Genomic DNA, 12,772 nt, shown 5'->3' with positions numbered 1-12,772 from the left:
TGTAATCCCCACTGGCAATTACAAGTGGTGATCTCACGGGAGACTCACATACATGAGTCAAGTAATTCTGAGGAAAAAGATGTCACTGTACTGGAAAAAGTATGCACTCTATCATAAACATTTGGTATTTCCCTGTCTTCAGTTCAATTAAGCCAGTATTCAAGGACAACATGACACCACTCAGAAATGTTTTTTTTCACATGCCACCTTTATTTTCCCCTTTTTTTGTTCCTCAGCAGTGAGTCAGCACGGCTGGTGACAGAACAAATAGCCATGAGCACAAATTGAAAGAGAGGAAATTTCATTTAAACATAGGAGGGAAAAAAAGTGTACTACAAGGGTGACTAGATACTTGTAAAGGTTGTCCAAAGATGTTGTGGAGTCCTGGAAGATTTTCAGTCTCAGCTGGACAAAGCCCTTAGCACCTGCTGTAGCTCACTCTGCTTTGAGGATGGGGGTGTGGGGGGGTGTTGGACCAGACACTCTCAAGAGTGATTGTCAGTGCCAGCTGTTCCAAGATGTGTCAGTACAAGGTGGACCAGCCACCAGGAGCAGCAAAGGAACTGCTCCAACAATACCTATGCCAGCAGCCCCTCTGAAATTAGCCTTTTTCCCAGATGGAGATGACACAAACAATCTCATTTCTACCAGGAACACCTTTATATTTATCTGCTTTTCATGTTCGCACCTATGCTGTTTAAGAACTGCTTGGATTATTAGCATCTAGTTTTCTATCATCATGTATTCTCAGCATTTCTCAAATGGTGATCTCCATGAAGCACATATGTACTTAGAACTGTATAGAATTTAAAGTATTGGAGATGTGGGGCCACTCAAAATAAAATAAAATAAAATAAAATAAAATAAAATAAAATAAAATAAAATAAAATAGGCTGGCTTTGTTGTTGTTTGCTCCTGTTCTTTCTTTCTGATCCCTCAAAATATCTGGATACTTCTAGATCACAATTTCCCCTCACAAACTAATGCACTTCTGAAACAGCATGATCTGCATATAGCCAAAAGTTCATAAAAGCACATGAAAGCGTTCACCTTTTGCACAAAAGAAACAAAGAAAAAAACACAAGTCTGTTGCATAAGGACTTATGTGGCAACATGGATGCAGACTGAACACATGGTCAAAACACTCTTCAATTTACACCATTAAGTTCGACTCTTCTCTTTTGCCATTGCCTTGATCAAGCTTTCTTTAAGAGCTGTGCTATCCTCATAGGGCTCAGTCCACATCAAGGTAGATAGAGCCCTGTATACTATGACTTTCAGATCTCTTCACTTTCACTGCATCCATTATTAGTCTAATTTCTCTTTGGTATCTTTCAATTTCTTTCATAACTTGTCCTTTTTGTATTCAGCATCTCCCTAGTTCTCAAGTTCATCTTACTTTTTTCTTACAATATGCATGTGTAGTTCTTCATCCCACCACCTGTTCATATGCTTCTTTTGGGGAGATGGAGAAAGGGGAATACACCAAGCACTTGTTTAAACTTACTTTACATATATGGTTTACTAGTAAGAAATATGAGACCCCAGATAATTTTCATGTGTTAACAAGATCCATCAGTGTAGCAGTCTGAACCATTAAAAGCTGTCAAAAAGTTAAAAACTCATTTTCTGCCTCAGTCATTACAACTAAGTTTGAATTTTGTAACCAAAGGCAATCATAGTCAAATGCCCCATCTTATCATTAAAAATGTCCCACCTTCAGATTATTCCCAGTTTTGTTTAATTACAAAGTTTTCAAAGAGCTTCGTGGTCTAGAACAAAGTTACTGAAATCACTTGAGAGAAAAAGCTATCTAGAAGTAGGAGAAAATATCTGGGTTTGACTTTGGCAGGCAAGATCCATGCGTTTGTTCATAACTTTTAATCAGCTTGGTAAAAAAGTACTGCATTTTGACTGATAGTCCTAGTTGGACTTCCACACAAAAGTCATAACAAGCAGCTATGAAGGGCCTGTGGGAAAAGTAGTATTTTGGGGTCATTTATCCCCAAAGGAATACTTTTTACTTTTTCTTTTTTTTTTTTACTTTTATTTTTTTAGATCAACCCACTTGATATCTGGTCAGAGAAAGACAGATTTCTGTATTGCAAACTGCACGCTCCCAAAAGACTGCAAAAGGGGCAAATCATCAACAGCCAGCAGCTCCATTTAGGACATGGCAGGCAGTTCAGAGAGAGCTTAAGGAAAGACAAGCACCATTCAAAGGGTGATCCTTAAATTCACAGATGGGAGAAAACAGCTGGCACTCGCCAAGTATGATGGGAACTTCAGATTTAGTTTGTTATATTACTTTGCACTGCACTACCACACAAAGCTCAAAGCATTGACAGAAGCTTCTTACAGACATTCAAAATAACCTCAATAGCCCCAATGGGATTAAGTACACATTTGTTTCCCTCTACTTCTGTCAGATTCTATTTGTTAGTTTGTTACAGGGCTGCTTTGGGGAAGGGTGAGTTCTCCCTCCTTTCTGGTTATGGTAAAACCTACAGAAACTCTACAGTTTCTAAAAGCAGCTGTGATAACATTCTGGTCTGCAACCACCCACTTGCAGTGCTCCTAGCATGTTAGTTGAACTATAAATGTTGTCCTTTTGCTGGAATATGAACACCTTGTGCTAAAATTTTATGCAGTTCAAATTGGCAGAAATATTTTCACCCTTTTAATTGAATTATGCTGTTTCAAAATTTATCCATTGATCTACCTTACATGAGTTTGCTCTGTACTTCCATCCATGCATAGTGGCATGTTGCTGTATTAACATTCGCAAATATAAAGTTATAAAGTTGTTTATTTTGCAATTAGCTGTTATTTACGTTCACTTTTTTTTTTTTTTTTTTTTTTTTCAGCAGTGCAAACAGAATAAAATGGGACTAGTATTATTCTTCCACAGATACTCTAAGGGAACTCACAAACTTTCTCCTGCCTTCTCCTCTCCTGTTCCCGTTTGTTTGCAGTTTCATAAACTGGTTAGATGGAGTCAGACATACACACAAAATGATAAGAGATGTCTTCAGTGAACTACTATATGCACTTTCATATCCTCCAGCAGGCAAGCAAGCCAAGGTGTTTCGTAAGAGCAACCCACAAATCTTAATGAATACACTTAAGAAATTAACGGAAGAATTCACCATTTATGCTGCTGCACCTTGCAAGAGTCTAAGAACCTCACCTCCAAATCGAAGAAACCAAAAGGATTTTTTCACACAAAGCCGTTAACAGACCCCATATTAAAAGTGATTAAAATATACACAGGTAGAGCAAAAGATAGAATGGGTTTCACCACTTACTCCAATGAATTTTGCAATGCTATCTGAAAGTCTAGCACACCATGAGAGCTTATCCACAGAACAGTATCTTTATTCATACTAACCCTATTTTAGGTCTGTTTGTGCACAGCTCGCAGACCAGCTGTATACTGATACTGTTCCTGAAGTCAATCACCAGAACATGCTATTTCAACAAGCTCTAAAAGACAAGTGAAAAGGAGCAAGACAAATGTTAAAATAATTGCCTCATATGGTGCTACCCGATGCCAGCTAGAGTCCAGAACACCACAAACAAAATATTTTAGTTTTGTTACTGGTGGGGAATGAGTGAGCTGACTTGCTTGTCATTTTTATCTGTAAAAGCACTCCACTACTACAGCTTAGGAATGAATGTATCCCAAACTGTCATCTTAACTTAGATATAAAAAATGAAGCCAAAGAGAGGGTAAGTTATTTCCACACAGCTCTTTAACTTCTCTTGGTAAGAAACTGATTGGTACAGCCAATGTACTGGAAGCCTCCAGAGGACATGGTGCTCCCTGTCACATAAACTGGACTCTTCCAGGTACAGCCAGTGCTTACAGAGCATAGCTCAAACAACAACCATCTGCTCTACATTTATTTCTGGGGACACTAAATGCTGTTAGTCCCAAACTGCAACCATTTTCAAGCTCTGTAAGCAACAGAATTACTCAGCCAGGACACAGTCCAAGTATGGGATAGATAATCCCCATGCAAAAGACAGGATAAACTAGCATTAAAAAATATGAGGCATATAACAAAGTCTTCAAGACAAAGCAGGTGCCTGCCATGAACCCAAAAGGGATGAAAATTTCATTCCTTACATAAAGATATTTCCTACTGGACATACAGCATTGATGCCTATTTGCACACTTCTTTTTCTGATTTTCAGTGGGACGTTTTTTCCTTCTTGTCATGTACATGGTTATGCGAGAAACACCGAGTGCCAGTTTGAGTTCTCCATTTACTGAGTGATCAGGTTTTTGTTTTGTTTTGTTTTGTTTTGTTTTCTAAAGTAGTTTCTGAAGAAGGGTGGGGAGATATTTAATGAGAGGGTGTCTGAGGTGACCATATTGTATTTTCACAAGACAACAGAAAAATGAAACACTGCCTTTTCTGCATCTCCGCCTGAAGGCAACTCAGGAATTTCCTTCTTATGAATGCAAAATATTCATTCACATTTTGGGAAATATTTGACAAGATTTTTTAATCATGTTTTATAGATATTTTCCAAGGCAACATGGATTTTTATTCTCTCCTACTTCCTTACTAAGAGTGTTTATTAAACTTCAGTTATAAAATAATCTCTATATGCTAAATTGGGACTAATTTTGCTGTCACTTAATTCAAAGGCATGTGACTCAGAGAGTTCATGGGTAGCTGACCTGATCCTGGTATTCAGAACTTACAAGAAATGTTACTTTATTTTGCTTTATTTCACTCATGCTCATACACCCTAGATTGTTTACCTTCATTTATTAATTATCAATATATTTTTATGCTGCAGACTTTTCAAAGCAGGTAATATTTTATTATTAGTTTAGGTCTTATATATTGATGTGGTGTTCTAATCTCATGTTTTAAATATTGCTTTAGTATCAATTCAATAATTCAATTCTAATGGTGATAAATCAAGAAAGTGTTTCTGGGACTTTGGACTATGGATAGATCCATACTTGAATGCTCACATATGAATGCAAACTTTGGATAAGTTTGAGGTTCACATCAGGCACAACTGAAGGTCATTCCTTTCTAATGAAACATTTAAGTTATTTGTAGCTCACCACTACCAGACATACCACGCCTGTGATTAGTTTTTGAAGGACTGTATGTGAACTGTGATCTTGTACCAGTGCTGTTGGTAACCATCATTAGTCATATTTAGAGAATAAATAAACTCTGTGCATGAGGTTGCTGCCCTTTCAGAAATTTATGTAGTCATTATCCCAAAAGCATACCCTTAATAAAATATGAGCTAGATAGACAATTTTGCAACTAAAAACCTACCGAAGTCAAACTTACAGATTATGCAGTATGATAACCCCTTCCCAAAAGGGACATACACACTTGCCACTCTCTCCTGCAGCCACTTACCAAGATATGCACAGAAGCTCAAGAAAATGCATCTGTCAGAATGTGCCAGTAAGACAGGAAGCACTGCAATTGCACCTTCCACTCTTGCTATCATTTTCCTTGCATCTATCACCCTAAAGCAACATTTGAAGTATGGTCTGAAGTACCTCTGATGTACAGCATAGATTCTCATCAAATATTTGTAATCTAATTCATATCAAAATAAATTTTAAGTTCCTATCTTATTTCGCCCTATACTGAACAACACACTACACTCAGGGAGTATTTTACTCCAGGACGTGTCCCACGGGGCTGTGCAAGCAGGAGGGAAAGAAATTGGATTTGTCATAAGAGAAAAAAAAAAAAACAGACGCACAGAAGAACTTGATCCAAAATTCTGTATTCCCATCTACATTTGTCTCTGCCCTTACTTACCTGATGAATAAATGAAACACTAACTGTGATGGCTCTTTATCTGGTTATCTGAAATGCTCTTGGTGCAGAAGCCTAATGTAGAAGTTTGTTCAACCCGCAAAAATCATGACATATTTAAGACATAAAAAGCAACCCTGCTTACCTTTCATTCCAAACTTAGAGTGTCTTCCAAACTTCAGAATAATAAGCATTATTACTAAGCCAGTGCACACCAGTGCTGCAATTCCCACCACAACATATACCTAAAAAAGAGTACACAAATAGATGCGTTTATATTGTTCTCATTATCTGTTTTCCAATAAAACATTTAAGATAACATTAAATAAATTAAAAACATTAAATGAGACATTTAATTCAGATTAAATCAGTTCGGTAAAGAAATTCATTTCAACCAGGAAACATTTGCACCCAGATCAAAGAGTAGTGAAAACAGCCACTTCTTGAAGTTTCTTCCTTCCTTCTATCCTACAGAGAACAGAGATGCAGACACCTCTGAGAATCACATTTCAACATCCTACATGTTCAAGGCAGAGAGGGAATGTACATCTCCTCTTTCCCTTCCAACAGAGTGGCATGTTACAGGAAAGCATGTAAGGAAAGTGCATCAGAAAAAACTTTTTTACTGTGAGGGTTGTCAGACACTGGCACAGGTTGCCCAGAGTAGCTGTGGAGCCTCCATCCCTGGAGATACTAAAAACCAGACTGGACACAGCCCTGTGAAACTTGCCTTGATTTAGCTGACCCCACTTTGAGTCAGGTGGGGAAGAGGAGCTGAAAATTTCCAGAGGTCCCTTTCATCCTCAGCCATTCAATTATTCTGTTATCAGGGAAGATAAGAGTGGCTGGGATCCTCGAGATGGGGGACTGGAGGCTTGTCAGTGTTATGGCATTTAATAGACAGGAACAGGACAAGACAGGAGCTTTAGGAACCCATCCACTGCCCTCTCAGGAATTCTCACCCCCCAGCCATCAACACTGGAAGGAGACGCTGGTCGGGTTTCCTCTGATTCCTCCCCCACAGAGGAATGCTTCCTGAATGCCTTCTTTCCCTCTCCTCCCTAGCTCTCAGCCTGTGTTCATAACGCCCTGCATGCATTGCCTGCTGCTGTGCCAGGGCACTGAAGATGGGGGGCAGCAATATTAACCAGGCTAGCCACTCAATGCCAGTTTCCAGCAATTCAGCTCAGCGTGAGAAGCAAGGCAGCAAAGGAGGAGACCCACCAGTTTAGCTACCTATGCTGAAGTTCTCCTGCACATGATCAAAGCACTAGACAAAAACACGTTTTAGAAGCATAGGTAAAGAGTCTGAAAGTTTGTTACAACACAGCCTCTCTGTTAGGAGCAGCTGACTTCAGGACTGGAATTCAAACAATCTTTAAATTACCTTGGATGCCTTTGTTTTGTAAATAAAGAGTTGCTCTCCTTGCCTAAAATTAGAAACAGAGTCTTGGCCTAAAAAATTACAGTTAGTTGTTCAGAAAAACACAAAACCAATTAAGTAGCTATTTTACTTGATCTGAGAAGGGATTCTCTCTTTCAAAAAATGGGACAATGGAAGGGTAGGAGTCGGGTACATTGCTCTAATTTTTCCCTTTTTTTTTTCCCTGTTTTGATCACAACGTGGTAATAGCTCCAGTGTTCTAGTAGCTTAGGGTCCCATTACAATCTCTGCAGTTTCATTAGTTGCATAGTCAGAAAGTCTGCCAAGATTACAGATCAGGAAACAATGTATATACTTACAGTGATGCTATCTTCATTCTCTTTGTTGGAAACATCCGTAGAAGTGATTTGATTACTGTTATTTGTGGTGTCTCCAAGATCATTAGGTGTGGTTTCATACTCTTAGAAAAAAAAAAAAAAGAAAGAGAAAAAAAAAAAAAAAGATTGCTTTTATAATTTCGTAACCTCAGAAGGGAAACGGTTGTCTTATTATTTCTGCTCTGTAGCACAGTAAGGTCAGCAACACCTCTTGGGACTCTTTGAAAACAGCACATAATTGCTGTTGTACTTGGTACACTAGGTGGGGGATCTCTGTGACAGGTAATTTTAAACAAATGTGTTGTGACTGAGAGACTTGACAACAGAAGCTGCTTCTCTCTGCAGCTTAACAGAGAATCAATCTACACCATAATCTCTCTGTCTATTGGAAAACCTAGAGTTAATAAGAACTCCATCCATAAAGCTATTTTTATGTGTTTCTGACTTCCCATTAAAAATGAAAGACTGCCCTCTACACTGAACTTCTCTAGCCTTATATTCAGCCAGATATAGGACTGTCTTAGAAAATAGCTTGGGGACTTTTGTTTAGCTGAGGTGAATTTAGCATATGGCTTTTTATCCGGCTTATTACTCTAAAATGTGAAATCGCTGTTTTTCTTAGTTTAAAAATAATTTTAAAATACTGTTGTGTGCATAGGAGTTAAAGTTTAGCATGACAAGGTCATAAAGGTAAAACTTTAAAAAGTAACATGCCTGAGATAGTCTGAAGAAATTTGATTTATCAAAATAATCCTACTGACCAGTCTACAGGGTGAATCTGGGACTACTCCATCAAAAGAATGAACGGGCTTTAATTATTTATAATTATTTTAAAATGAAACATATTTACAGTTCATGATTTTTTTTTGTCAAATTTATTCAAATGAGATAAAAAGAATTAAATACTATGCATATGAACTTAGAGATACATACATTAAAATAAAAACTGAATGTATTTTATGATTACATCTGAAAATATACATGTTTCAATTTTATGACTGTAATGTGTGCAGATCAAAGAAACAAATAAGGGTAATAACTGCATCTATTACTCATGCACCTCTAGCATTGTAATTTAAATTAGCAATTAATCCTGTATTTCTTTGCACATTTTGATTAAAAACAATGCCATAAGCCTACAGATGAAACTGTAGCCATAAATATGAAAAAGCAAAATGCAAAGGCATAGCTCTTGCTAACCACAGAGGCACTAACCCTTGCTACTTAGAAAGGGGAGGGAGGGAGGGAGGGAAGGCTGCACCTTGGTAGAATTCACCTTCTCTAGCTCCCAAGGCCATTTTGGAGAGCTCAGCTGGCAACGCTAGCAACAAGCTGCACCAGGTTTTTGATCTTCATGCATGCACAAACACATTTTCTTTTGCAAACCACTCAGCAGGCTGGAGATTTTTGGTATATGAACCCACACAGCTACCTCTGCCACCAGTGTACAGTCAGGTTGTCTAATCAGCTCTGTTCTGGCTCTATACTACACATGCCGAAGGACAGGATTTTTTTTCAAGCCAAAATACATACAGAGCTTTCGTGGGAAACAAAATTTAATTTCCTGGTCTTTTACCATTTGAACTCTCCAACTCAGCTTTGTATCTCTATACCTATAGCTTCCTATGCAGCTAGGTCAAAATAGTAATGAAAAGCAAACAGCATTCCTTACTCCAGGCAGCATAAACGCTACCCAAATGATTCACCTGCACAACCAGCCTGGACACTGAGGCAGAGTGCTGTGCATACCAGCCAATACTCTGACTACAGGTTTTACCAGAGCAAAAGAAGAAACTTGTTCATTTGTAAGCAGAACATAAGCTCTTCACTAGTGCAGAACCCAGTTTATAACAAGTATCTCAGCCTACAAGACTGGGTTTCCTTTACAGTTACCTTCACTAAACACTCACTGAGAGTTTTGACCAACCCTATTTACAGTAGCTTTATAAGACCAATAAACAAAACATATTGAGAACCTTTATTGCTCTCTGTAGTACAAAGTTTCTAGAGGGATTTTTTTTTTTTTCTCTTAAATTTACCTGTAAATAGTGGAGAGCAAAAGCAGTTGTTCTTTGCAATTCTGTTTACATCCACATCTGTACTAAGCTACTAGGAAGCATACCCTGAAGGACTAATGAGAACTATGCAGAGTATTTCATGTCTGGCTTGTGAGTCCTCTGAATGCAGTTTTATATTAAAATGGGCAAGAGAAAAAGTAGGTCACTTCGGTACATTGGTGTTGCATTGCCATTTCCCACCGTATAACTGTGAAACATTTACATTTGAATGAGCGCCAGATTTTCAAAGCCTCTTGAAATGGGTAAGCCAGGCAAGGAAAACATGCACAACAGCCATCCAGCCAAAACCAGGCAATTCTGAATTAAACAAATTCTTGTTCACTTTATTATGCAATCATGCTATAGACACACAGCATTCTGATACAGACAGGGTCACGCCTCTTGACTCACACTATCTGGGACTTGTATTGCTTCAGGGCCAGATTCCCTGATGCCTAGCACCTTATGCAGTTACCTACAGCTGTGCCAGTTGAGGTAAAGCACATCTTGAGCTGGATAGTATCCTGCAGCTGCTTTAAAAACAAGGTGCAAAGCAGCTGGGATACAGATGAGAGCACCGCAATAAACGCTGGGGCATCATTGTGCACAGTCCTCCTGGGGGCTAAGTGCTACAGGACACGATATCTCTGTCATGTTCATGACCACATTAGAAGAAGCAGGGTGGCATGGAAACATGAACTAGCAGCCAAGGAATCTGGCTCTGCATTTGGTTTCCTGCACAACCCTGGGCAGGTTGCTCTGTCTCCACCAGTAATTCCTGCACAGGACCACACCGGCCTCTCCTTCTTGCCTTTTTCAGTCACAAGGGACCAGTGAGCATGCCAAGAGCAGGTGAGGCTCCACGTGCAGGGAGCCCCCCCAATGAACATAACATCATGCAGACTTCTGCTGCCTCCCCAGTTCTTCTGTTTCCCACAGTATTTTTAAAACACTTAATGGGAAGCCTTTGGAAACCACCTCACAGGGAGTGCAAGACACAGAAGGTTCAAGACCCAAGGGACAGCTGGGGAGTGGGTCGCCTTTAAACCTCCCTTCAACATATCTGAGTTGCGGGTAAACATTAGCACAGAGATCAAGTGGTCTGAAAAGGAGTCGTGGAAAAGGCTGGGTCTCCAGGGGGAGCTAATCCCAGAGGGTCCCCCTTTCAGCTGTGCAGGCTGTGGTTTTACACAGAAGTGAAAGAGCTTCTCTGCTTTCCAGCCTGTCTCATATATTCATCTCACCAACTGGACTTGTGAATTTGGAATAATTTAGGGAAACACTCTGGAAAGTGTTTCTCAAAGCAAGCACTGAGTCACTGAAGCAAAGATCAAAGACAGCAATTTCAAAAAATAGGAAGAAAAGCCAGAAATAACAAGGAATACTGCTTCCATCAGGATGAAATCTTGCTGATTGTGATTCACTTGCACAACTTTGTGCACACAGTTCCACAGAACGTACCAAAGTCACTTGAAGCACAGCACTCACATGGTTAAAGCCATACACATGCACCAGGATCTTGGCAAACAGCTCAGAATCAAAAGCTTCATGTACATATGTATATATGCTTATACAATACAATAGAATTAAGAAATCGTGCAAACCATCATCACCTTCTGCAACCTCCATCCCCCTTAAAAGTAATAATTTGAAAAGAGAGGGAGGGGAAGCTGTGCTTTAGTATTTCTAAGCACTTAAAGCCAAAATGATGCTTCTATTGCACATTTGCTAAAGTTTAATGACATGGAATGGAATCAAAGCAATAACATTTAAATCAGCTTAAAGAAAACTTGACTTATGGGCCATTTCACCCAAATGAAAGTACTCCAAAGAAGGTTCAAGCTTCTGCTGGAGCCTAAAGGGTATTGGGGTATGTCGGTTAGGATGGACTTTTCATGCTCACCAGAAGTACTACGTAAAACTAGCTGGTTGTTTTGCTGTTAATAGCGTCTATTCTAGTGCATGCTGGCTTCTACTAGGTGCAGCCTAAAATATTTTGTCTAACTAAAAACTAATGTGAACACCATGTCATCAAATCTTCTGGCACTCACTCAGATATCACTGAGCTGATGCTTTGCTTATGTAAGAGAGATTAAGGGAAGGTACAAATGAGAGGACAGAGAAAAATAAATTGCCTACAGGAAAACTTATGTGTACCAACCTCATTTCTAACTGGGATTTAGGGGTACATTTTTGGAAACTAAACAAGTATGAAAACATTCCTGAAAAAATAAATTACGTTATATAAGGAGAACTCATGAACTTCCTTTCCTCCAAAAAAAGCCTCTGAAAGGTTCACAAAATCTCATGCCTGTGAGTTACATCAGACTACTGTCATCCCACAGAACCAATTGCAACCATTCATAGGAGTGGATTTATGCCTCTCCTAATGTGAATCCAAAACAGCAGGGTAAGGAAAGCATCACATTGCCCTTACCGATCTTAAATAGTATAAGGCAGGAGAAGAACCAACAACACAAAGTACCTTTAGAATTGTATTGTAACATGTGCCATTCAGTTTAATTGAGCCTGACATTCAATCTTTTAGTGGTTTGAGTTCCTTCATTTCTATCATTAAAAGAAAAGAAAAAGAAAATCAAATATATACCATAAACGTCTGGATCCACAATTGGGCCACTACCTGTACATGGAGAAAATAAAAAAAAAAAAAAAGAAAAAAAAAAAAAAAAAGAAAAAAAAAAAGAAAGAAAGAAAGAAAGAAAGAAAAAGCCTTTGTAAATAGATTGTAAATACTGAAAGAATAAGACTTTCTTTAGGATTTTTTTAAGGGTTGACATGTTATTTGTAATAGCATTTATCAGTACCTACACAAACACAAAGCAACATCAATATACACTACCTGTTAATCAGATTACATTTCCACTTATTTTACAGCTATCCCAAGTTAGCACTTGGTTTCATGTACTCTCTGCTGTTAATGTGTATCTGAAAAAAGTGCAACAATAACTATTCTTGTTGAGAATCAATGATAAATTCACCTTGACCTTAAGCAGACTTCAGTGGGAGTTATCATCAGTGACTTTTACCTGGACAAAAATTTTTGCAATTTAAGCACTGCAAGAGCAAAGTGGTTTACAGCTACAACACTGTGAGCTGTCAAGTTAAGGGCTAGAGGTATAG

The 12,772-nt window shown here is 38.6% G+C and overlaps 1 protein-coding gene across 2 annotated transcripts in view; it reads right to left on the bottom strand.

Annotated features, from left to right (window-relative positions):
* NTRK2 (neurotrophic receptor tyrosine kinase 2) overlaps window positions 1-12,772 on the bottom strand; it is a 200,128-nt gene that overhangs the window by 135,142 nt on the left and 52,214 nt on the right. The window contains exons 9-11 of one of the 2 annotated variants that reach the window (XM_082783494.1): window positions 12,240-12,272; window positions 7,557-7,657; window positions 5,959-6,058 (exon numbers count right to left, since the gene is read on the bottom strand). In XM_082783494.1, coding sequence (XP_082639620.1) covers window positions 5,959-6,058; window positions 7,557-7,657; window positions 12,240-12,272 — 234 coding nt within the window. The remainder of the gene's footprint in view (window positions 1-5,958; window positions 6,059-7,556; window positions 7,658-12,239; window positions 12,273-12,772) is intronic. The other variant, XM_082783495.1, reaches the window with a different exon arrangement.

The sequence above is a fragment of the Aythya marila genome, assembly GCF_965140915.1.
Source record: "Aythya marila genome assembly, chromosome: Z".
Taxonomy (NCBI): domain Eukaryota; kingdom Metazoa; phylum Chordata; class Aves; order Anseriformes; family Anatidae; genus Aythya; species Aythya marila.
The sequence above is the reverse complement of the archived record's forward strand: the minus strand, read 5'-3'. Positions and strand labels throughout refer to the sequence as shown.